This window comes from Lepus europaeus, chromosome 3 (genome assembly GCF_033115175.1).
Source record: "Lepus europaeus isolate LE1 chromosome 3, mLepTim1.pri, whole genome shotgun sequence".
In the NCBI taxonomy this organism is placed as follows: Eukaryota; Metazoa; Chordata; class Mammalia; order Lagomorpha; family Leporidae; genus Lepus; species Lepus europaeus.
Genome location: NC_084829.1, coordinates 114,481,752 through 114,507,161, shown reverse-complemented (window position 1 = coordinate 114,507,161; position 25,410 = coordinate 114,481,752). Strand labels below are relative to the sequence as shown.

General features: G+C 43.7%; 2 protein-coding genes across 6 annotated transcripts; both read left to right on the top strand.

Annotated features, from left to right (window-relative positions):
• The first annotated feature begins 4,754 nt into the window (after positions 1 to 4,754).
• Positions 4,755 to 7,761, top strand: TSPYL1 (TSPY like 1). Of its 2 annotated transcripts, XM_062186644.1 has the most exons (2): positions 4,757 to 5,006; positions 5,253 to 7,761. In XM_062186644.1, the coding sequence occupies exons 1-2, from the start codon at positions 4,881 to 4,883 to the stop codon at positions 6,174 to 6,176; spliced, it is 1,050 nt and encodes a 349-aa protein (XP_062042628.1). In that variant the 5' UTR covers positions 4,757 to 4,880; the 3' UTR covers positions 6,177 to 7,761. The 2 variants fall into 2 exon arrangements, with proteins under 2 accessions (XP_062042627.1, XP_062042628.1); XM_062186643.1 differs by having other exon boundaries at positions 4,755 to 7,761.
• TSPYL4 (TSPY like 4) lies at positions 4,916 to 24,557 on the top strand. 4 transcript variants are annotated; one of them, XM_062186646.1, is made up of 4 exons: positions 4,918 to 5,006; positions 9,298 to 9,453; positions 10,043 to 10,168; positions 20,380 to 24,557. In XM_062186646.1, exon 4 carries the CDS (start codon positions 20,630 to 20,632, stop codon positions 21,869 to 21,871), a length of 1,242 nt encoding a protein of 413 aa, XP_062042630.1. In that variant the 5' UTR covers positions 4,918 to 5,006; positions 9,298 to 9,453; positions 10,043 to 10,168; positions 20,380 to 20,629; the 3' UTR covers positions 21,872 to 24,557. The 4 variants fall into 4 exon arrangements, with proteins under 4 accessions (XP_062042633.1, XP_062042630.1, XP_062042629.1 ...); XM_062186645.1 differs by having other exon boundaries at positions 10,043 to 10,790; XM_062186648.1 differs by lacking the exon at positions 10,043 to 10,168.
• Positions 24,558 to 25,410: the final 853 nt, after the last annotated feature.

The following is a 25,410-nucleotide window of genomic DNA, read 5'->3' as shown; positions in this document are numbered from 1 at the left end:
AGATAGGCTGTTAGTTTTTCTAAGATAATTTAGGGTTTTATTGTAGTCAAACAGAATACTTTCTTAGGAATCTACCAAAATCCAAGCTTTATGTTATACTGAGTAAATGTGAAAGTAGCAGCAACTGTGCTAAAATCCCATGGGAAGATACTGGGATGCTAGGATGAGGAGACTGCAATATAAGAGACAACCAGAGTCACTAAGAGGAAGAATCTAATTAAGTGCTAAATTGCCAGCATGGCTACATAGCTCATAAAACAGTTGTAGAAGTTCAGAAGAGTAAGATTAACAAGTTCATAGAGTAGTTAAGGAAAGCTATATCCAGGAGATGGAAGAAGAAATTTAGCAGTCATTATAAGCACGGCCTTGGTTAAGTTAGTTAACTGCCAGTGTCAACTGGTTTACATTTAATTCAATGTACATTCTAATAAAAGATCGATTTGTGGTTGGTCTTAGAGAATGGGCAGTATCTGCCTAGAAAGAGAAAGTCTCAGCAAAATAACCTGTGTGATACAAAAGAGACACATATCCTTTTAAGGATTTTTTGGTATAAAAAGATTGAGAAAAATTTTTATAAGAAACAGTCCTAGTGTAGTAAATAGAATTTTCTGTGGCAAATAGTAAGCATATATTTTTTTCTCCTGTATGGCAAAATAGAACCACATTAGAAAAGATTCAACTAGGGGCTGATGCTATAGCATGGCAGGTAAAGTGGCGACTCCAGCATCCCATCTGGGTGCTATTTTGAGTCCTGGCTGCTCCATTTCTGTTACAGCTCCCTGCTAATAACCTGGGCAAAGCAGTGGAAGTGTATGAGCCCCTGCCTCCCATGTGGGACACCTGGAAGAAGCTCTTGGCTCCTGGCTTCGGCCTGGCTCAGCCCTGGCCATTGCAACCATTTGGAGATTGAAACAGCAGATGGAAGATCTTCCTTTGTCTCTCCCTTTCTCTTTCAAATAAATAAATGAATAAATTTTTTTTGAAAAAGAAAAGATTCAACTAACTTTTGTGTAATGAGGCATATGCCGATGTAACCAAAACTCACCCAGGTTGGATTAATTTTATACTGCTTCTGTAACTCCCTCTGCATTGAGACTTGGTACAAGTTGAATTCCTAAAACACTTCTTCCCAAGCAAAGACTCTGTCTTTAAAAATACGGCATGTACTACATGCTTTATCTTCTAAAATTTTTGTCCTTCAATGGACCTTGTCTAATCATAACTTGGGCTTTCCAAAAGAAGAGCTACAATCATTTGGATCTCCAATAGTATATTCAGATAATTTAAATCAGAAGAAATTAATTTTTCTCACTTTCCATACACAAATATTCCATATCACAGCTTTTCAAATATGCCTAAAAGAAGGAAGAGTTCCTCCAAAGCCTCTTGACACTAGTAGGGGAAATTACATTCAGCAGAGTCCTGACTACATTTAAGTGAAACATCTACAATTGAGATCATTCCTAACATTAACAGTAGAAGCACCAATTAGGCCGGCGCCGTGGCTCAACAGGCTAATCCTCCGCCTTGTGGCGCCGGCACACCGGGTTCTAGTCCTGGTCGGGGCGCCGGATTCTGTCCCAGTTGCCCCTCTTCCAGGCCAGCTCTCTGCTGTGGTCCAGGAGTGCAGTGGAGGATGGCCCAGGTGCTTGGGCCCTGCACCCGCATGGGAGACCAGGAGAAGCACCTGGCTCTTGCCTTCGGATCAGTGTGGTGCACCCGCTACAGCGCGACGGCCGCAGCGGCCTTTGGAGGGTGAACCAATGGCAAAGGAAGACCTTTCTCTCTGTCTATCTCTCACTGTCCACTCTGCCTGTCAAAAACAAAACAAAAAGCACCAATGATATTTGTTTTTGTTTGTTTGTTTGACAGGCAGAGTGGACAGTGAGAGAGAGAGACAGAGAGAAAGGTGTTCCTTTGCCATTGGTTCACCCCCCCAATGGCCACTGCGGCCGATGCACCGTGCTGACCTGAAGCCAGGAGTCAGGTGCTTCTCCTGGTCTCCCATGCGGGTGCAGGGCCCAAGGACCTGGGCCATCCTCCACTGCACTCCCGGGTCACAGCAGAGAGCTGGCCTGGAAGAGGGGCAACTGGGACAGAATCCGGTGCCCCGACCTGGACTAGAACCCAGGGTGCCAGCGCAGCAAGCGGAGGATTAGCCTAGTGAGCTGCTGTGCCGGCCACCAATTACATTTGTAAATATAACAACAACTTTGACAAAGACATTTCTTATAGAACTGGCCAAAATCTGGTACTTTTGCCTGCTCAAAAATAGAAAGGGGCCAGCCCTGTTGGCGAAGTGGGTTAAGTTGCCACTTGCCATTTCAAGTACCAAATGCTCTACTTCTCATCCAGCTCTCTGCTATGGCTTGGGAAAACAGTACAAGACGGCCCAAGTCCTTGGGCCCCTGCACCCACGTGGGAGACCTGTTAGAACCTCCTGGCTCCTGGCTTTGGATCGGCTCAGCTCTGGCTTTTGTGGCCATCTGGGGAGTGAACCAGTGGATGGAAGACTCTCTCTCTCTGCCTCTCCTTCTCTCTCTGTGTAACTCTTTCAAATAAATAAATAAATATTTGAAATAATAAAAACAGAAAGGCAAATTGGAATAAAAGTCTCCATTTTAGCTAACTTAAATTATTCAAGTTCCAAGGTAGAAGATGGTTTCACGGCAATTAAAAAAAGAAAAAAAGAGGACTTGTAGAAAATTCAATTATTCATTCTTATCTATTCAAAAAGCAAATCCAGCCATGCAGCACAGGATCCATGTACATCTCTTACAGAGAGAAATGAAGTAAGGACTAAGATCATTACTTTGGCTTATCTAGAAAGGAAAAAACTGGAAATACAGTACTGGTAGTTTGAGGCTTTGCTATGTAAACTCACCTAAATCTGTTGGTCATACAGCGTGACCACACAAATGTAAACTATTTATAAAATAAAATAGTTTTCTTTGTGGTTTTCCTATGCTTTTAGAGGCTCTGACACACATACAGAAATTAATTCTCCCAACCAGGACTGTGTCCAGTACAGTGGCCCTCCAGTATCCAGAGGTGGATAAGGACGAAAGCAGGGTGACAATCCAAAAGTCCCTTACTTCTCTTTTACAAGTACCAATTTGCAATCAGGAGAAACTGTATTCATTTTCTCCTTAATTTAACACCATCTATGGAATATTGTGCAAGACAGAGTGCTAGTTATTAGGTAAATAAACACAATCTTGTCCTCCTGCAGTTCACAGTCTTCTCAAATATTTTTTGTCGTATATTTGGGCTTCAACTTTGTATATTGCCTAAGTGTATTTTTTGTTTCAATATCCAAAGGATTTCAAGCAGTGATAAAACATACTTAGTGGGCAAGACCTCAGGGGAAGCAATGGAGAAAGTTGAAGAGGCTGCTGTTAGAAACAACTTGAGGCATGTGTACATGCAACGAAACCTACCGCAAGGTGGATTCATTTCAGATTACTTCTGAAACAACCATACACTTCATGGCTTAAAGTGATAATTTATTATCCAACTTCTTAAAATCAAGGTGTTGGGAGGACTGCATTCGTTTGGAGGCTCAAGGGTAGAATCTGTTTTCTTACTTTCCTATCTCCTAGGGGCTACCTCATTCCTAGGATCCTTGCTCCTGCCTCTATCTTCAAAACCAGCAGCATAATATTTTTCTCACTTTCCTCTGCTTTGGTCATCACATTTTCTCTGACACACTGCCTCCTTTTTTATATGGGCCATTATAATTCCACAGGGCCCACCTGGACAATCTAGGATAATCTTTACTTGTGTAGATCATTAATTTAACCATACTTGGAAAGCATCTTTTGCCACCTAGTAAGTTCTGAGGATCAGGACATGATCCTCTTTGGGGACCATCAGCCTATCACACAAGGCAAATCAGTACATAAAAACCGCTTTTCACCTTAAGTCAATCAGCTGCATGTTGCATTCCACAAACATGTTTTCTACATCAACCACCTGGATTATCCTCTTTAACAATGGTGGTGAGCGGAGGCCCCAAGATAACACCACTTTCACTCACAAGTCAGCAAACTAAACCAAAGACATGACATCCGTTTCAAACGAACTCTCTGAGTTGATTGCCATGAATAGGTATTTCATTGGATCCAAACTTTCCTATCTTACAGAACTAAACAAGTTAATAAATCAAATTTGTGGTGCTGTAAATAGCTAACAGTGAAGGGGCACGGAACAAGACCTAGCAAATAAAATTCTTATGTAATGCAGATTATAAATTGAAGACCAGCAATAAAATGCATCACTTTGGTGGTTAGAAAAAAAAAAAAAAAAACTGCTGAGGAGAAGGTGAAGGTCACGTCACTTCCACCTCAGGAAGGAGAAACATTTCGCTATTCATCTGGTTAAAAATATTTTTGATCCCAACCAGACGGAGCAGTGGAATAGACTTATCTTTCTGCCTCAAAAAAACCCTGAAAACCACAAAAACATGTTTGCAGACAGCGGACGGCACGCAGCTGAGGACTGAAGTCCCTTGAATCACTCTGCCTATATGCTGGACGCGGTTTCCCGATGCCCTGAAAGAAGTGTCGTCACTGCCGTCGGTCTTCGAGGACGACCTACATTTACTTACGTAAATATAATTGCCTTTCCAACCGGATAAACTCTGCAGCGAAACTAGGAAAATACGCTTGGCGGCAGGGGGCGGATGAGCCAATCCTCGGGCGCAGCGAGTTCTCGCGATGCGGTGAGATCTACCGCCCTGACGTCACCGCCCCGGAGACGCCTGCGCGGGGAGGCTGGGGAGCGACAGCGCTGGTTGGGCGTGAGTGGGAGTGTAGCTCTGAGCGCGGCGTCTGTGAGGAAAACAGGCACTGCCCTGCCGCTGGCTGACTGTTGCTAACATGAGCGGCCTGCATGGGGTCGAGAGCACCTCTCTCCCCCAGCCCCTCAGCCTTACTGTTCGCGAACATCCTCCTGGGGATCCGGACCCGAGCCTGAGGCTCAGCGAGGAAACCGAGGCGACGCAGGTGATGGTGGAGACGGGTGAGGGAAGTTTGGGGTCCGTCGCGCTCCCGCCGCCCCAGGTTTTAGAGGAGGGGGACGCACCCCGGGATCCCGCGAGCTGTGGGCATGCTCCCGCGATCCGAGTCGATGGGGGTCGCGGTCCCGTAGCGATCGCGGCCGGGCGGGAAGAGGCTCCGCCTCCCTCAGAGAGACTGGAAGCAGCTTCTATGGTGGTGGCAACTCGCAGCAGGCTTGGTGATGTCTTCCAGGGTGAGGAGAAGGCTCTCGAAAGCTGTGGCGCAGAGAGGTCGGAGTGTGAGGCGATGGTGGGGGCCAAGGCGGAGGAAGTGAAGATTGAAAAGTGTGCCGCCTTCTCAGAAGCCGTGGATGAGGAGAGGGCTGAGGTGGTGGAGACGGAAGGCGTGAAGGAGAAGCAGGTAGTGGCGGAGGAGATGGCGGTGGAGAAGCCAGCAGGTGAAGAAATAGAAGTGGTGGAGGAAAACAGAGTGGTAGAGGAGGTGAAGGAGGAGGCAGGGCCCTGGCCTCTGAATGTGGTTCTGCGCATGAACCCCCTGGAGGCCATCCAACAGGAGCTGGACACTGTGAATGCTCAAGCTGACAGGGCCTTCCAACAGCTGGAGCAGAAGTTTGGGCGAATGCGTCGACACTACCTGGAGCGGAGAAACTACATCATTCAGAACATCCCGGGTTTCTGGATGACTGCCTTTCGCAACCATCCCCAGCTGTCCGGCATGATTAGGGGCCAAGATGCAGAGATGTTAAGGTACATATCCAATTTAGAGGTGAAGGAACTCAGACACCCCAGGACTGGCTGCAAGTTCAAATTCTTCTTTCGAAGAAACCCCTACTTCAGAAATAAGCTGATTGTCAAGGAATATGAGGTCCGATCCTCTGGGAGAGTAGTGTCTCTTTCAACGCCAATCATATGGCGCAGGGGACATGAACCCCAGTCCTTCATCCGTAGAAACCAAGACCTCATCTGCAGTTTCTTCACCTGGTTTTCAGACCACAGCCTTCCAGAATCTGACAGAATTGCTGAGATTATCAAAGAGGACTTGTGGCCAAATCCACTGCAGTACTACTTGTTGCGTGAAGGTGTTCGCAGAGCTAGACGTCGCCCAATTAGGGAGCCAGTGGAGATCCCCAGGCCCTTTGGGTTCCAGTCAGGTTAACCCTTACCCTTGGGAATGCTGCACAAGGTCTGTTACTATCTGCTGGACCTGTGCTGGGGCAACAGTCATGGGTCTGTCTTGTTGACCTTTCTACACCCTGTCTTCTGCTGGATATTTGCTCCTCTAAACCTCAAGCTTGAGACCATCATAGGCATGCTGCTTCACTTCCACGTGACCTTTATCCTGTTCTGCATTAATAACACGTGCTGCATGGCTATGGCTCACACCACTGCAAAGCCAAGCAAATGATGGCTGTAGATTGCACTGTCTTTATCTACACTGCTTACACTCTTTGTTCCCAGGGCCTTTGTTCTAGTTACTACCACCTGCATTTCTAGGTTGATTTGGAAACCCATTCTATTTATCTGCATCCAGCATTACAGGCTCATGGTCTGTGGACAATTACTGGGGCTTAATGATATCACGGGAGAGCAGCAGGGGCCCGCTCATTCCATATGATTTATGTTTTGCCATTACTCTTTCTGTAGCACTGATTATCTCGTAAGGCTACCTGTTACTATGCCTGTCCCCCAGCCGCTGCCAAGATCCCTCTAGCCCTCTTTCCCCCCTTCATTCCCTTTCTTAACAGACAAAACAAAACAAAACACTGATAGAAGCATCCGCAAAAAAAGGCTTTTTAGTTTACTTCGGCTTTATTGTTGCTCAAGAGAAGTTACTCTGTAAAGTTGTTAGTTGTTAGGGCTTTTTTTTGCCCTCTCAGCTATCCTCTCAGCTCCCCAACCCTTTTAGCAAATCCTGGAGGGCTCAAAGGAAGACAAATCTAAAAGGAATGAAAGGTGAGATCTGGTTTATAATGGATGGAAGAACTAAAGAAATTGTGATGGGTGCATATTTAGGGAAAACTACATAAAAGGGCAGAGGCATCAATGAACCAGGTAAAATTGGGCCAAGAATGAGGACTTGGTTGACAGAGCCTTTTAGGAAAGGGTATTCAATCTGTTAGTGGTGATGGGAAGAATAATATGTTTCTTAGGATGGCAATAGAATTGAAGAGGGTGGTTCTATTAAAAATGCTGCCTAAACAATGATTGTTTAAAGAAGTGCAGTGCAACTTTATATGCTTTCTCTTTTGTTTTTATGTGACCTGATGTACGTGGACGAATAGTACTGTACCTTTGTTTCACTCGTATTTAGTCTTGTTATTTTCTGTTTCTGCTTGGGAAATTGAGCTGTACTTTCTTTTGCCTTCTATTGGGAACATTTGGGAGAATTAACAATTTTGCTTTCCTGTGAAATATTAAGATTTATGTGAAGACTTATAATAGTTTTCAACTGGTTCTTGTTTCTGTTGAATTCTGTTGAATTCCCTTGTATTTTTAGAAACATAATTTGAATAAGTTGGTCATTTTCAGAGTTGTGAAAATATTGTTTCATGGAAAAATAATCTGCCAAAGACTGTGTGGCTTTTTTGGATAATTTGCTCTGGAAATAACTTAGTAATTGATGTGTCTCTTTTCCTAAAATTGCATAATACTTGTGCGATTGCTGTTTCAAACTGGAAATGTACCACTGCCATATTTGTCTTATATGCATGACAGTAAAATAAAAGCATGCCATTCTGCTAGATCTCTTTATTTTTTGTTTTAATTTTTTTTTATTTGAAAGAGCTACAGAGAGAGGGAGAGACAGATTTTTTTTTAAAGAATTATTTTATTTATTAGAGACAGAGTTACAGAGAAAGATAGAGACAAAGAGAGAGAAGTCTTCTATCTGCTGATTCACTCCCTGCGGCCAGAGCTGAGCCGATCTGAAGCCAGGAGCCAGGAGCTTCTTCCGGATCTCCCATGTGAGTGCAGGGGCCCAAGGACTTGGGTTATCTTCTACTGCTTTCCCAGGCCATAGTGGAGAGCTGGATCAGAAGTGGAGCAGCCGGGTCTCGAACAGGCACCCATATGGGATGCCGGCACTTAAAGCCAGGGCATTAACCCACTGTGCCACAGTGCCAGCCCCTCTTTTGGAATTTATATTTACAGTATTTTACTTGAGAACAAGCAAGAGGAAATGGATCCATTAAAAATTAAGTGGAGGTGGATGGCATTTGGCCCACCAGTCAAGACACTGTTTAGGATGCCCGTGTCCCATATTGCAGTGCTTGTGTTCAACTCCTGGCTCCAGCTCCTGACTCCAGCGTCTTAACAATGCAGACCCTGGGAGGCAGTGGTGATAGCTCAAGTAACTGGACTCTTGCTACCCATGTGGGAGACCTGTGTTGAATTCCAGGCCTCTGGCTTTGGTCTCTGCTGTGACCAGCAGTTGGAGAGTGAACCAGTTGATGGGAGAGCTCTTTCCTCAAATAAATGCATAAAAATAAAAAGTAAAACCAAAATGAATGGGTCATTTAAGCTACTTATGTTTAATAAACACCGAGGTATCTTAGAAATGGCCTGATGAACAGGGAAGGCACATTAACTTTAAACTGGGATTAAGTCCCGGTTTGAGGGCAGGTGTTTGCCTGCATCCCGTGTCTCAGTACTTGGATTCAAGTCCTGGCTCTGCTTTGGATTCCAGTTTCCTACTAATGTGTGCCCTGGGAGGCACAGCTGATGGCTCCAGTACTGGGTCCCTTCAGCCCAGGTAGGAGACCAGGATTGAGTTCTAGTTGGGTTCCTAGCTTTGGCTTGACCCAGCCTTGGCTATTGTGGGTGGGCATTTAGGGAGTGAACCAGCAGATAGAAGATCCCTCCCTGGATGTCTGTCTGCTTGCTCTCTCTCTGTCTTAAGTAAATTAAAAGAAAGTTTTACAATTACCATGTAATGCATTCACCAAAAAGATTACTTCTGAGTTTGTTTCCTTATTCATAATGTAAGGGTGATAATATCTGCATTATAAGCTAATGTCCTACATCTGGAGAATGTGTTGTAAGGTTGCAAAGGATAACAGCAGCAAAGAGTTGAGAGCTTACTATGTGTGAAAAGATTCCAAGTATTAACACACTTTGTAATAAAATACCAAACTCCTGTAAAGAGCACTGACATACTCAAAGTTGATTTCCCTGGGTCACTCAAATTTCTCTGAGCTTCCCTTTGCCTTTCTGAACATTAACATGCTGACAAGATGCTTCTCTCTGAACTTCAACCCCTATCTGCCCCTCTCCATTAGCCTAAAGCAGTGGATCACAAAGGATGATCTCTAGATGAGCAGCATCAGCTTCATCTGGATTTTATTATAAATGAAGAATCTTGGACCAGTTCTGACCTACTGAAACAGAAAGTCTGAAGACAGGACCTGGTGATGGAGGTTTAACCAGTGCTCCAGGTGATTCTTATACAGGCTTATTTTGGGAAACCACTGTCATAAAACTGCTGCTGCTGCTTTGTCTCACTTGATTCTTTTCCCCAAACTTTAACTATTAAAAAAATGACATTTAGCTACATTATTGATCACAAATGAATTACCTACCCCACAGAGTCATAATTTGAACTTTGGATATCTAACTCTACATCAAATACCTGTCTTTGTCTTCATATTTTTCTCAATAATTTATTTGATCTGTCAGGAACTTCTATGTATACTCTCATTTTGTAGTTTTGGTTTCACTATCCCAATTTGATAGGAAAGTAAGAGGCTCAGCAAATAGAAGTGTATTATCCAAAGTGTAATCTAGGCTGCATTCAGTTAGGGTTTCTCATTTCAAACTAGAATACTCTGTACCATATTGTAGCAGACAGCAACTAGTTTTGCCATAAAAAATCTAAAATCCCTGTTAGTATGAATAACTTGGTCTTAGTTAAAAGTTATTGCTGGGGGAGACTTTTGTCATATTGCTTGTGTTGCTGCTTGAGACAGCGGCATCCCATATTCAGTGTGCCTTGATTGAGTCCCAGGTCTTCCTTTTCTGTTCCAGTTTCCTGCTAATGTGCATCCCAGGAGCCAGCAGATGATGGCTCTAGTCCTTGAGTCCCTGCCACCCACATGGGAAACCTGTACGGAGTTCCAGGCTCCTGGCCTTGAATGGGGAGTAAATCAGCAGGTGGAAGCCTACTTTCCCTCTTTATCTGTCTAGTTGTGGCTGATGTTGTGGCACAGAGGGTTAAGCTGCCACTTGAGGAAGCTCATATCAGGGTGCCAGCTCCTGCTAATATGTATCTTGGGAAGCAGCAGAAGATGACTCAAGGAGTTGGGTCTCTGCCAACCACTTAGGAGACCCAGATGGAGTTCCTGGACTCTGACTTCAGCCTGGTTTAGCCTTGGCTGTTGTTGGCATTTTGGGAGTGAACCAGCAGGTAGAGGATCTCTCTCTTGCTCTGCCTTTCAAATAAATATTTATTTATTTTGACAGGCAGAGTTAGACAGTGAGAGAGAGACAGAGAGAAAGGTCTTCCTTTTCCGTTGGTTCATCCCCAAAATTGCCGCTACGGCCGGCATGCTGCGTCGATCCGAAGCCAGGAGCCAGGTGCTTCCTCCTGGTCTCCCATGCGGGTGTGGGGCCCAAGCACTTGGGCCATCCTCCACTGCCTTCCTGGGCCACAGCAGAGAGGTGGACTGGAAGAGGAGCAACTGGGACAGAACTGGCACCCCAACTGGGACTAGAACCTGGAGTGCCGGTGCCACAGGCGGAGGATTAGCCAAGTGAGCCTCGTCACCAGCCTCAAGTAAATATTTTTTAAAAAGTTATTACCATTTGAATGACTTTTAAAGGAATATGTTTATGTTTATACTAAACAACAGAGGATTTCCAAATTCTCTCAGATTATAATTGTCTTCTGTCTTTAAAAATAGAGGTTTTTTGTTGTTTACTGCATGAATTGAATTGCTTGCTTGTACTTTCCTTCAGAATAGAAAGGACCAAGACAGTTCAGATGTTTTAATATTCTGCTGAAATATAGATGCTGATATGAAAAGAACTATTAATATCACTAAGAAATGTAGATGCTGTGGTTTAGTCAATAGAGTGATTACTTTTAACAACTCCATTACTTTTATAGTAATGAAGTACACACCTAGTATCTAATTCTCATTCTGTTCAACAAACTCAACTTCATGCTGGACAGTGTAATTAAGAGTTATGTTTGGGGCCAGCACTGTGATGGAGCAGGTAAGTCACTGCCTCCAGGGCCAACATCCCCATATGGGTGCTGGTTCGAGTCCCTGTTGCTCCACTTCCAATCCGGCTCTCTGCTGTAGCCTGGGAAAGCAGTAAAAGTCCTTGGGCCCCCGCATGCACGTGGGAAGACTGGAGGAAGCTCCAGGCTCCTGGTTTCAGATAGGCACAGCTCAGGCCATTGTGGCCAATTCGGGAGTGAACCAGCGGATGGAAGACCTCTCTCTGTGTCTCTGTCTCTGCCTCTCCTTCTCTCTCTGTGTAACACTTTAAAATAAATAAATTTTTTTAAAGTTGTGTTTATATATTTCTAAAAATAGGTTCATAGTACTTTAGGTGCTGTCGTCATCCATTTTCTATAATGGTTAAACTTCTCTGAGTGTATTTTTGGGCCAGTTTTGGTGACTCCTTTTATCAGCAGAGGGAAGTGTACTAATTTCAAAATAAACATTGGACCCTTTATATATTAGCCAAGAGTAGGCCTGTTTATTTTGGCTCTATGACTCTAATACCAGGTATAAGGAGTCATTGTCTTGCATTTTTTAAAAGAAATTTATTTATTTGAAATGCGGAGTTAAAAAAGCAGAGGCAGAGAGAGAGAGAGAGAGAGAGTCTTCCATCTGCTGGTTCACTCCCCAAATGGCTGAAATAGCCAGAGCTGGGCCCATCCATAGCCAGGAGTCTGGAGCTTCTTCCAAGTCTCCCACGTAGGTGCAGAGACCAAATGACTTGGGCCATCTTCTACTGCTTTTCCAGGCCATAGCACAGAGCTGGATCAGAAGTGAAGCAGCCAGAACACGAACTGGTGCCCATATGGGATGTCGGCCCTGCAGACAATGGCTTTACCTGCTATACCATAGCGCTGGCCATGTCTTGTATTTTAGTACTCTGTTTTTTTTTTTTTTTTAAATCATTTTATTTTCCTAGGAGATTTTTAGTTTCTGTGGGTGTTTTTTTTTTTTTTTTAAACTAAAGTAAGCTCTTTAGAAAAAAGATTTTTTAAAAATCTATTTCTCATATTTCTTAGCATGGTAGATGTTTAATTGGAATGCAGTTGCAGATGGTGGTTGTGTTCCAGCCTTAATCTAATGTTAGTGAACTGAATGTGTTAGTCCACTATAAGCAAAGACTTCTGGGTCAGACAAAATTGGTTTGAAATCTAGACTCTGTCCCTTACTTAAAAATTTAACTTTGAGCAAGCAAGTCTGCTTAAAATTAGCTATTAGAAGCATAGATTTCTCAAAGCTAATTTTTGTCTTAAGGATTTTATAAGCTCTTTAAAATGATATTTTATGGAAGAATGTGGTAATGCATGTTTGTTTCCTATAATAAACATTTTCCTGCACCAACCAGAAATAGCATGTGTTTAGAACCATTTAGAATTAACTGTAATATGCAGCGCAAGTATTATTACTATAATCCAGTGTTTTGTGCCTTTCTCAGATTATTCAAATTTTATTCTACTTTTAATTCAACTCTTAAGATCTTCCAAAGTGTCACTTATTGCTTCATCCTACATGGATGTCTTTTATTTCTGAGCTTCTATATACCTAGTTTCATAAAATAATTTTATATTGATGTTATACTGCCTCCAGTATAATCTATTTAATGTAGGTAAATCTTAGTGAAAAATAATAAAAATGACCAAATCAGGGGCCAGTGTCATGGCACAGTGGGTTAAACTGCTGCTTAGTGCTGGTTGGAATCCTAGCTGCTCCACTTCTGGTCCAGCCCCCTGCTAATGTGTTTGAGAAGGCAGCAGATGATGGTCACCCACATGGGAGACCTGGATGTAGTCCTGACTTCGGTCTGGCCCAGCCCTAGCCATTGTGGCCATTTGAGGAGTGAACCAGTGTATAGAAGATCAGTCTCTCTTCTTGCTCTCTTCTTGTCTCTCTCTGTCACTGCCTTTCAAATAAATAAACAAATAAATCTTAAAAATGATCAAATCAACTTCTGTTGATCACAGCTCATTATCCCACACTTCACAGACGCTTCATCTTCATAGTACAGTAAATATGTTTTATTATATTCATTTTATATATGAGGAAATTGCTCAGAGAGGTGAAATGGCTTACCCAAATCAAACAGCTAGTCAGTAGTAGAACTGGGACTTGAAGCCAGATCTATCTGATTTTGAAGTGTTTTTTTTTTTTTTTTTTTGACAGGCAGAGTGGATAGTGAGAGAGAGACAGAGAGAAAGGTCTTCCTTTTTGCCGTTGGTTCACCCTCCAATGGCTGCTGCGGCCGGCGCACTGTGGCCGGCGCATCTCGCTGATCCGAAGCCAGGAGCCAGGTGCTTATCCTGGTCTCCCATGCGGGTGCAGGGCCCAAAGACTTGGGCCATCCTCCACTGCCTTCCCGGGCCATAGCAGAGAGCTGGCCTGTAAGAGGGGCAACCGGGATAGAATCTGGCGCCCCAACTGGGACTGGAACCCCGTGTGCTGGCGCCGCAAGGCGGAGGATTAGCCTGTTGAGCCACAGCGCCGGCCTAGTGGTTTTTTTTTTTTTTTTTTTTTAAAGATTTATTTGTTTATTTAAAAGGCAGAGTGGCAGAGAGGAAGAGAGTTTCCATCTGCTGATTGACTCCCCAAATGGCCCAACAGCCAGAGCTCGGTCAGGCCAGGCCAAAGCCGGAAGCCAGGAACTCCGTCTGGTCTCCAGGAGCCGAAACACTTGGGGCATCACCCTTCTGCCTTCCTAGCTGCATTAGCGGGAATGCTGGATTGGAAGAAGAGCAATTGGGACTTGAAATGACACGTGAATATGGCATGCTGGCAGTGCAAGCAGCAGTTTACCCCTAACTGTGCCACAATGCCATCCTACAACGTGTGTCTTTAAGCAGCCTATAAAGCTGTGAGGTCATTCAGAATCAAAGACCTTGTCTCTGGTTTCTCTTGAGATTAGGGAAAGCAGGGTCATATAAGTTCTTTTTTGTTCAAGTATTATAGGGAGTTATCATAATTAAGTCTATCTAAGAACATTTTAATTTGGTAAGTGAAAGCCTCAATATAATGAATATGGTTTAATTTTAATGACACATGGTATCAAATTTGTGAGTTTTTTAAAATGATTATGTGGTCTATAATTGCAATGAATATTTTCTTTAGATTAGCTTAAATTTTAACATCAAAGGCAAACTAGAATTCCATTTTCATCTTAAGGCCACTCTGCCCTCTAGTGATCATTAATGAAAATTGTCTGCAAGCATGTATAAAACACATCTCAATTGTGGGTATACTTCCTCCTACGGGGAGTTGGGATACTAACAAGAGTAGTTTTGATTACTACAATCAATAGGAGTGCTACTGGCATTCATTATGGACACTAGGGATACGTAGCATCCTGCAAAGTGAAGGACAGTCCCCTGTATAAAATAATTATCCAGTGCTAAGTACTGATGTAGATGAAAAAACTATGAGTTATTATTTAATCATAGAACACAGTGTTATTTCACATATGAAAACAAAAAATATATTTTCACTGTTTTATTATACAAGAGTGCTTTAAAAAGTTTGTGGAGGTGCCGGCATTGTGGAGGGACCAGCTTTGTGGCACAGCAGGTAAAGAAGCCACTGCCTGCAACATCAGCATCCCATATGGGCTCCGATTCAAGTCCCAGCTGCTCCACTTCCAGTCCAGCTCCCTGCTAATGTGCCCGGGAAGGGCAGCAGAGGATGGCCCAAGTGCTTGGACCCCTGCCGCCCACGTGGGAGATCTGGAGGAAGCTCCTGGCTCCTGGCTTTGGCCTGGCCTACTCCCTGCCATTGTGGCTTTTTGGAGAGTAAATCAGCCTATAGAAGATCTCTTTCTCTGTCTTCCCTCCATACCCAGCCCCGCCTCTGTAAGTCTGCCTTTTAAATAAATAAATATTTTAAATTTTTTTAAAAAGTTTGTGGAAAATAAAAGTATAAATTAGTGCAAAAGTTTGAATCCATGCATATATGTCCTCAAAAAGTTTGTGGAAAAACATAAAAAGCTATGTATAGATTTGTGAACCTTTGAAATATCCTTGTATGCTGCATCATACGGTATTTTCTTATGTACTTTATAACTACTGATGATAATATATGCCTTTATTTAAAACTAAAAATGAAAAAATGTCAAACTTTGTTACAAAACCTTCTAATTCTATTTTATACTTAATGAAAGACTTTTGGACTTTAAAATATTTTTATCATTTATCACTTATGGGTAAGAAGGAAATTGAATGAAATAAATGTCTCATTAGTCTGATTGTTTGCTCTTTTAGGATAATTTGACTCAAAATTCTTGGTGTCCTTCTCTCACACAGTATTGTCCTGTGGGCCTTGAGCAATTTTGATGATGACAACATTTCTTAATGGAATGTCCTACCTCTTATAAGAGTGCTCCTTTGGGACTTTTTTTGTTTAAGGCACTTAGTACCTATTGTGCAAGTTTTGATGCAGGTACTTTCCTGATCTTATGAGAAAATATCAAGGTTTTCAGAGAACAAATCAAACAAACAAACAAAGTCATTGCTTCAAAAAAAAAAAAAAAAAACTACTAAGCCAGAGGATTTTTTTAAAAAAGATTTATTTATTTATTTGAAAGGTAGAGTTACAGAGAGGCAGAGACAGAGGCAGAGAAAGGGAAAGAGAGGGAAGGAGGGAGGGAGGTCTTCCATCCACTGGTTCACTCCCCAGTTGGCCTCAATGGTCGGAACTGGGTGATCCGAAGCCAGGAGACAGGAGCTTCTTCTGGTTCTCCTATGCAGGTGCAGGGGCCCAAGGACTTGGGCCATCTTCTACTGCTTTCCCAGGCCATAGCAGAGAGCTGGATTGGAAGTGGAGCAGCTGGGTCTTGAACCAGCACCCATATAGGAGCTCGCACTGCAGGCGGTGACCTTACCCAATATGCCATGGTGCCAGCCTCAGCCAGAGGATCTTGATTCTTGTTTCTGTCTTTAGGAACTAGGCACTTCAACAGTTTGTGAATGAAGGCACAAGGGAATGAATGTTTCAGTTCTCCACCAAATTACCATGTTGAAACTTAATCCCCAGTTTGAGTGTATTTGGAAGTGAGGCCTTTGGGAGGTGATCAGTACTAATGAAAAAGAGGACTGAAAGAGATGCCTCTTGTTCCATCTTGGGATGCAGCAGAAAACTGCATCTGTGAACCAGGAAGCAGTTCGTCACCAGACACCAAATCTGTTGATACCTTGATCCTGGACTTTTCAGCATCCACAACTGTGAGAAATAAATTTCTGTTGTTTAGAAACCACCCAGGGAGCCTGGCACTGTGGCGTAGTGGGTAAAGCCACTGCCTACAGTGCTGGTATCCCATATGGATGCTGGTTCGAGTCCTGGTTGCTCCACTTCTGATCCAGCTTTCTGCTATGGCCTTGGAAAGCAGTAGAGTATGGCCCAAGTCCTTGGGCGCCTGCACCCCATGTGGGAGACCTGGAGGAAGTTCCTGGCTCCTGGCTTCGGACTGGTGCAGCTCCAGCCATTGCGGCCATATAGGGAATGAACCAGCAGATGGAAGACTTCCCTCTCTCTGCCTTTACCTCTTCCCCTCTGTAACTCTTCCTTTCAAATAAACAAATCTGAAAAAAGAAAAGAAAATGAGAGAGGAGGGGCGAGGAGAGGAGAGGAAAAAGAAAAACCACCTAGTGTATAGTGCTTTGTTATGGCAGCCTGAAATAACTAAGATGGAGACAGGAACATAAAGGAGAAGATTTAGCTTTACATTGCGATGTAAAAGTGGAGCAGCTGGGACTTGAACCGGCGTCCATATGGAATGCTGGCACTGCAGGCAGAGGATTAACCTACTGCACCACAGCACGAGCCCCATGAATTTTTCTTAAAACTTCCTGATAGATGCTAAAGAAGATCTGCTATACATCATCATTGTCTATGGAGACTGACTTTCATAAAGCAACCAAGAAAGTTAAAAAGTAAAGGATAGATAAGTACTAGAGTAGATGGAAAAGGTCACAAGTACTATAGAAATTCAGAGGACTATCAAAATGGTAAGGTGACTAAGGAAGGTTAAGTACAGAAGATGAAAAGCAATTTGTCAATTATCATATTTATATGTATGACCATCACCAATTTAACTTCTTAGTTCTCCCTAAGTTCTTGTTTATGAAATTTAATGCCTTTAAAATACCTACTACAAGCTACGTGATCTGAATTTTGAAAAAATAGGCAGGGGGCCGGCACTGTGGCACAGTGGATTAAAGCCCTGGCCTGAAGCGCCGGCATCCCATATGGGTGCCGGTTCTAGTCCTGGCTGCTCCTCTTCCGATTCAGCTCTCTGCTATGGCCTGGGAAAGCAGTGGAAGATGGCCCAAGTCTTTGGGCCCCTGTACCTGCCTAAGAGACCTGGAAGAAGAGCCTGGCTCCTGGTTTCAGATCGACGCAGCTCTGGCCGTTGCAGCCATCTGGGGAGTGAACCAGCGGATGGAAGTCCTCTCTCTGTCTCTCCCTCTCTGTAACTCTTTCAAATTAATAAAATAAATCTTAAAAAAAATAAAAAAGAATAGGTAGATTGTTAGGAGTAGAAAATGATTCAGGTAACAGGAATAATCAAAGCTACAGATAAGGATGTTTTGAGTGGTAAAGGTATAAACATTTAAAAAATTTTGGTATACATAAGAAAATTTCATGTGTAATTTTATTATTTTCTAAAAAAGTCTGTAAAAGTAACCTCTCCCCCTCTGCAAAGTAACCTTTTTAAAAAAAAAAAATTATTTATTTGAAAGATGAGTTACACAGAGGTAAGGCAAAGAGAAAGAGGGCTTCCATCCACTGGTTCACTCCCCAGATGGCTGCAACAGCTGGAGCTGCGCCAATCTGAAGCCAGGAGCCAGGAGCTTTCTCTGGGTCTCCCATGTGGGTGCAGGAGCCCAAGGAGTTGGGCCATCTTCCACTGCTTTCCCAGGCCATTGCAGAGAGCTGGATCAGAAGTGAAGTAGCCACGACTCAAATGGGTGCCTATATGGGATGCTGGCACTGCAGGTGGCAGCTTTATCTGCACAGTGCCAGCCCCACAAAGTAATTGAATCAGCATTTCTGTCTTCTCTGTATTTTATCTCAGGTTAAAACCCAGAAGAGTGACTTTTTTCTTAAATTTTATTTGTTATACAAGTTTCATGTATTTCATATACATAGATTTAGGAACATAGTGATACTTCCCTCCGTACAAGAGTGACTCTTTAAACAGTGCAAAGATTCTTTGGAAAAGGGAACAAAGCAGAGCAGTCAAAGAATAAATCAACTATAGAACAGTTTACTTATTTACAAAAAAGACAAATCAATAGACTGGTTTCACCTCACAAGGTTAAAAATAGGATTCATTAAGAGGTGAAAAAGAGGAGAGAAAAATAATTGCTATCTGTTAAGTGAATGTTGTTTGCATGTTTTATCTGGGATAACTGATTTACTGGCAGGCAATAAACAGGTCAGTCTGAAATAGGTGCTTGAGTAGGCTGACAGGGGTACAGAAGAGAGCTGTAAGCAGTGTTCTTCCAAGAGCATTCCCTTACTCAGTATACATGCTGCTTTTTTTAAAAAAAATTTTTTTTTCCTTTAAATCCATACTTCTGAGCTCTTACTTGAAAGTGAACATAATCTGGTGTGCTTTAGAGTTTATTCTAACACAAATTTAAGATGTTAGATATGCAAAATTTGTTTCCCATTTTTCTAAGGGTAAACATCAGTAATTCGCACATTCAACAAACTAAGAGCAATGATATCATTATCAAATGAATTTCATGATCTGATGAATAATTAGTCTTTCTGACTTTTTAAGTAAATATTTTAAGAGACAATAGTTTAGATACCTGCAAGTGGCTGAATATTGCTACTGTCCTGCAGTGAATTAGGCCAGGAGTAAATTTTAGCAAATATTTGCTGGTTTCATGTCCAGAGGGATTATGAAGCAGAAACTAGATTAAGATTATAACCCAAAGAAAAGCAATATGTAATACACATCATTTTAAAAATTAAAATCCCTTGTGGTTACATTTCTTTCAAGAAATTCTTAAAGGCTAAAGTTTGTTTGTTTGTTTGTTTTTTGACAGGCAGAGTTAGACAGTGAGAGAGAGAGAGACAGAGAGAAAGGTCTTCCTTTCTGTTGGTTCACTCTCCAAATGGCCGCTACAGTCGGTGCACTGCGCTGATCTGAAGCCAGGAGCAGGTGCTTCCTCCTGGTCTCCCATGTGGATGTAGGGCCCAAGCACTTGGGCCATCCTCCACTGCACTCGCGGGCCACAGCAGAGAGCTGGCCTGGAAGAGGAACAACTGGGACAGAATCCGGCGTAAAGGCTAAAGTTTTGCAAGCATGTGTTGCCTCCATACTCATCCATTAAAAGGTGAAGAGGATGGGGCTGGTTTGTGGCTTATCAAGTTAAGCAGCTGCCTGCAGTACTGGCATCCCACAGGGACACCGGTTCAAGTCCAGTTGCTCCACTTCCCATGAGCCTGGGAGAGCAGCAGAGGATGGCCCAAGTGCTTCGGCCCATGCACCCATGTCAGAGACCTGGAAGAAGCTCCTGGCTCCTGGCTTCCAGCTGACCCAGCCTGGCCACTGTAGCCATTTGGAGAATGAACCAATGCATGGAAGAATCCCCCAGCCCCCGGCCCCGTCTCTTTCTGTAATTTTGCCTTTCAAATGAAGAAAAATAAATCTTTTATAAAAAAAAAAAAAAGAAGAAGAATAGTATTCAATTGCTGTGTGAGCACTAGCCAAAATATATAAGCTTTAAAATCTGTAAAAAAATTCACATATTCCATTATTGCCCTGTTAGGTTGATAAAAGTTTCCCTTTCACCTGCTCCTAGTTTTAAAGTCATAACATTTAATACAGCAACACTTCACTTTAGAAATCAAACTCTGCTCATCTCAATGCACTGGTAACAGCCATCATTCTGTACCTTGAAGAAGGAAGGCCTGTCAGTTGGTGAATCCGCTTTCCTAGTCATGAGCAGCACTACGAACTGATTTGAACAGACAATAGCTAACCTTATTTTTTATTTTATTTTATTAAATATTTTGAGACAAAAGCTTTGGTGCCTTAGAAATTCATTTAGAGGCGTAAAAAAACCCACCTTAACACAGTTCTCAGCTGCTTGTGGGCTACATGCATTCATGTAAGCCAAACTTCTTTTCTAGACGAATGAATGCCGAACATTTTGTAACAAAAAGGACAAAGGAATACGCTTGATGGACAAGCATAATCACTGGCGCAGCGAGTTGGAGCTCTCGCGCGAAGGTAAGACGCCCCCGCCCTGACGTTCCCGGTTGCCATGGTAGCACGCGCCGAGAAGACGAAAAGGGGTGGCGCTAGGTGCAGACTCCGGCGAGCGCTGCGGCTGCAGAGGACCAGGAGCGCGCATCCGCCGCAGGTCTGCCTTCTCCCAAGATGAGCAACCTCCAGGGGGACAATAAGCTCCCTCTTTCTGAAACCCCGGCCCTCGCTGCTCCCGACCACACCCCAGGAGGTGCGGACCCAAACCAGTGCGAGGGATTCCGTGCGGGAACAGAAGAGACACAGGCAATGGCGGACACAGGTGGGGTCGGTGTGGAAAGCGCTGCGGAGGGAGGTGCACCCCGGGATCCCGTGGACTGCGGCCCCGCGCTCTGCCTGCGCGTTGCTGCGAATAGCGGCGGTGCGGTGAGCAAAGCAGGACAGGAAGATGCTGTGTCTCCCACGAAGGGCTTGGAAGCCGGCTCTGCCTCCGTGGCAGCAGACGACAGCCAGAAAAATGGCTGTCAGCGTGAAGAGCCGCGCAGCTCTGCTGGGCAGAAGGCGCAAGAAGCCGGTGGCGCAGGGGGGTTGGGGTCTCAGATGCTGCCGGGGGCGAAGGCCAAGGAAATGACTAAAAAGTGCGCCATCGCTGTGGCAGAGGGAAAAGAGGGAGAAGCTGAGGTGGGGATGGAGGAAAAGAAGGCGGCACCGAAGGAAAAGAAGGTGGTAGGAGGGGCGAAAGAGGAGGCTCGTCCCAGGGCGCCAAAGATCAATAATTGCATGGACTCGCTGGAGGCCATCGATCAGGAGCTGTCTAATGTAAATGCCCAGGCAGATAGGGCCTTTCTTCAGTTGGAGCGTAAGTTTGGCCGGATGCGAAGGCTTCATATGCAGCGCAGGAGCTTCATTATCCAAAATATCCCAGGTTTCTGGGTCACTGCCTTTCGGAACCACCCCCAGCTGTCACCTATGATCAGCGGCCAAGATGAAGACATGATGAGGTACATGATTAATTTGGAAGTGGAGGAGCTTAAACATCCCAGAGCAGGCTGCAAATTCAAGTTCATCTTTCAGAGCAACCCCTACTTCCGAAACGAGGGGCTTGTCAAGGAATATGAGCGCAGATCCTCTGGCCGGGTGGTGTCTCTCTCCACTCCAATCCGCTGGCACCGAGGCCAAGACCCCCAGGCTCAAATTCACAGGAACCGGGAAGGGAACACTATCCCCAGTTTCTTTAACTGGTTCTCGGATCACAGCCTCCTAGAGTTCGACAGGATTGCTGAGATTATCAAAGGGGAACTGTGGTCCAATCCCCTACAGTACTACCTGATGGGTGACGGGTCCCGCCGAGGAATTCGCGGCCCACCAAGGCAGCCAGTGGAAAGCCCCCGGTCCTTCAGGTTCCAGTCTGGCTAATCTCTACCTTCCTGGGAAGCTCCTGAACAAGTTTCCTTGCCACTCCCTCCTGGACCTATGCTTGACCAATAGCATGCAGTCTTCTGTCTGCTTTCTCTTCATACTGGATCACTTTGTCCTTTTGGATCTTATGAATCTTCAGCAGATTGTTGCTTATGTGCCTGTGTTCTCCCTCTAGGCCTTCATGCTGTTCTGCATCCTGTTACTGTTCCAAGTGCATGGCCTTCTAATGCTTCTATGCCAAGCTCCTGATGCTGTAGATACGGACTTTCTTTGCATGGCTTGGGCCCTCTCTGGGACCATGGTCATCTTCTAGTTTTTTAAGTGGTTTTCTCCCACAAGGAAGCTTGACACATCTTTACAAATGACTAGCTGGACTTCATACTTAATGCTGCTGTGCTCCTGATACTCATGTACTTTAGGCATGCCCTGATTTTCACCACTGCAAGATGAAACTTGATATCCCGATGCAGCCATCAGCCCAAACTGGACATTCTAGGCTGCCACTGACTGAATTCCAGCTGCCTTCCAGGGCCTATGCCATCTACGCTGCTAGTTACTTGGTAGAACAAGCAGGTGGCTGGTGGGTGACTGCTAGGAATGAATGAAGTAACAGATGAGAGGTGTTCTGTGTTATCACATGGTGCCCTTTCTCTCCCTTTGGTTACTCTGCTTCGTGACCAACTACTGGTGAGTATGAAGGCCTGTGCTGTAGCTCACCCCTACTTGCTCTCACCTGGTTGAGTTTAGCACAGGTCACCATTGTCTGCCTCCTCAAGAACCATCTGTAGACTTGGTTCCCAGGCAGCATGCAGGAAACCCACACCTGTCCCCTAATTGGCTGTTAGGCAGTTTGGCCTGGCCTAAGTGACAGTGCCCAAACCAATGCCGAGACAAATGTCTTCCAACAGTTAGCTTTACTGAGCCCCAACCAACAAACCATCCTTAATCTGGGCAACTTTGTTAGGCACCACCCCTCATCACCCTCCCACACTCATTCTGAACATAACAAAGTTGCCAGAGTGGGGGAACTGAATAGGTGGTTATTTCTGGAATGTGGAGTTTCTCAAACCTAACACTTACTCCTCCTTCCCTTTCTCTTTCTGAAGTGATTACAGCTCAGAAACAGAAAATAAAACTGGCAGAGCAGTTTTTTTGTTTAATTTGCTTTCTTGGTTTTGTCCAAATATTGTAAAACAGACTTCAGATCTCTTATTGCCCTCATCCGTCCACTCCATTTGCATTAGGCAGATCTACAAGTTTCAAAGGGAGATCTCTAATTATTGAAGGGCATTGTTCTTTTAGGCTAGCCTTGACATCCCTTCCACCCTCAATTCAACCAAAACTTGTGTGTTTCTTGAACTTTAGTTTGAGAAGCTAGGAGGCAGGGTTCAGGACAGGTCTCAAACAAGATACGAGCTAAAGCAACCAAAACTTAGCTTTACTGGCAATTCTTTCTTGGGCCTTGGACTTCTTAGAAATGATCATGCAGTTGGATTTTGTGGGTCACCCTGTCTTTTGTCCTATTTTATTAGTGCTCTGTTTTCCCATGGGCCTCCAGCCTACTGCCTGGCCACCTTGGCCCTCAGGTTTCAGTTCTGCGTTTCATCCCCTTCTGTTCTAACAAACGAGGGAGCAGACTGCAGTCGGCCTTGTGGGGCTAAGGGGATGTGTGGAGTCCATCAGAATTTCCAGGGTAAGTTCCAATAGGTGGTGTTAGGGCTGTCTTAGGTGTGAGGGTATCTGGTGGTGCTAATGACCACACACCTTTGCCCTTTTCCCTTCCATTTTGAAGGCTTTGGAGTCTTTGAGGATTTATGAGGTCTGGACATAAGCAGCAGAAAGGACCATTAGGTTGGGGAAACTAGGTAAAACCCAGAAGTAGAAATGATCCCATTGTGGAGTGGGCTTGGAAAGACCAACAGAAAAGCAAACCCTGCAGGATCTGAGGTGGAAGGGGAGACTCCTTAGGCACTTTCCAGGGTACAGGCGAGGGAATCAAAGGGGCTGGAGTTTAAATGGGATGTTCCTAGATTTTTCTCAAGTTTTTCTTTACTCCTCAGATTTGCCATACTTATAAATCCAAGTCTAGATGTCTTCTGTTATTCTAGGAGTGACCTTTATGTATGTGGAAGAGTAATGGTGTATGCTCCTAATTGCACTTTGTTTTAAGTAAAATCCTATTCCTCTCTCCATTTCAGCTTAATGGCAAATTTGATGTTTACAAGCCTACTTTTTGCTTGTAATTGAGAACATGTACAAAAATATGTTTGTGTCCTGTGAAGTCTGAAGACTTCTGTGAATATTCAGTAATTAGCTTGTTCTGGTCTCTGTTCATATATAGCTTTATTCTTAGAAATATAACCTGAATAATGTGATCTTTGAAGAGTCTTAAGATTTTACAAATTGTTGCCAAGTCTTGTGAAACTAGTCTTAAAATGAAAAATATAACTCTGTTGTCTTACTTGATATTTCTTGCCCTAGTAATAATGTACTTGACTTATATGTTCCTAACCAGTTTAAGTACTAGTAGTACAATTACTCTGTCAAACTAAACAAGGCACACTAGTACTTTTGTCTTCTATGTGCTTGAAGGAAAAATGGAGCATATCACTACTATATTTCTTGTTTTCACCAAAAAATAAAAATAAATGGAAAGTCCTGTGTTGTCTAGTTTAATTGTAAGGTTGTAAAATCATTGAAGTTATCCAATGGTATAGTTTAATATAAAAGGTTGTAAAATCATTGAAGTTATCAATTGGTTATAGTACCTATTGTCCTGACAGTTTGACAAGGAAAAAAAAAAAAAAAGCAAACAGCTACCAAACCCAACAATTTTTTGCTTAAAAAATGGTAAATGGGAAAAACTCATCTGCAGGTGCATACCCATGAACATAAATTTCCTATACAACTGATGTAGGTTTTGGTGGCAACTGATTTTCTACCTTAAAATAGTTTTCAGCAGAAAACTTCTTTATGTACCATCCTTAGCATCTTTGTTATAATCTTAATTAGCTTAAGATAGACTTTTGGAAGAATTAATTATTATGTATTCTGTGAGTGCAGTTATTCCTTTTCCTACAACTATGTGCTTTAAAAAGAATTGCCAGGTTTCCCACATGGGCAGCAGAGACTCAGCCACTTGAACCATGACCTTCTGGCTCCTAGGGTATGCATTAGCGAGAAGCTGGAGTTGGGAGCAGAGCCAGCACCCATATGAAACCCAGGCATTCTGAAATGGGATAGGGGCACTGTCAGTTGCTAGGCCACACACCTGCTAAATCTTGTTGGCTCTTAATTTTAATTATTTTACATGCAAACCTCCAAACCTGTTAAAAGTTTCTCTCATCCTCTAGTTACCAAAAAAATATTGTTTTGGGGCTGGCGCTGTAGCGCAGCGGGTTAACACCCTGGCCTGAAGCACTGGCATCCCATATGGGCGCCAGTTCCAGACCCAGCTGCTCCGCTTCTAATCTGGCTCTCTGCTGTGGCCTGGGAAAGCAGTGGAGAATGGCCCGAGTCCTTGGGCCCCTGCACCC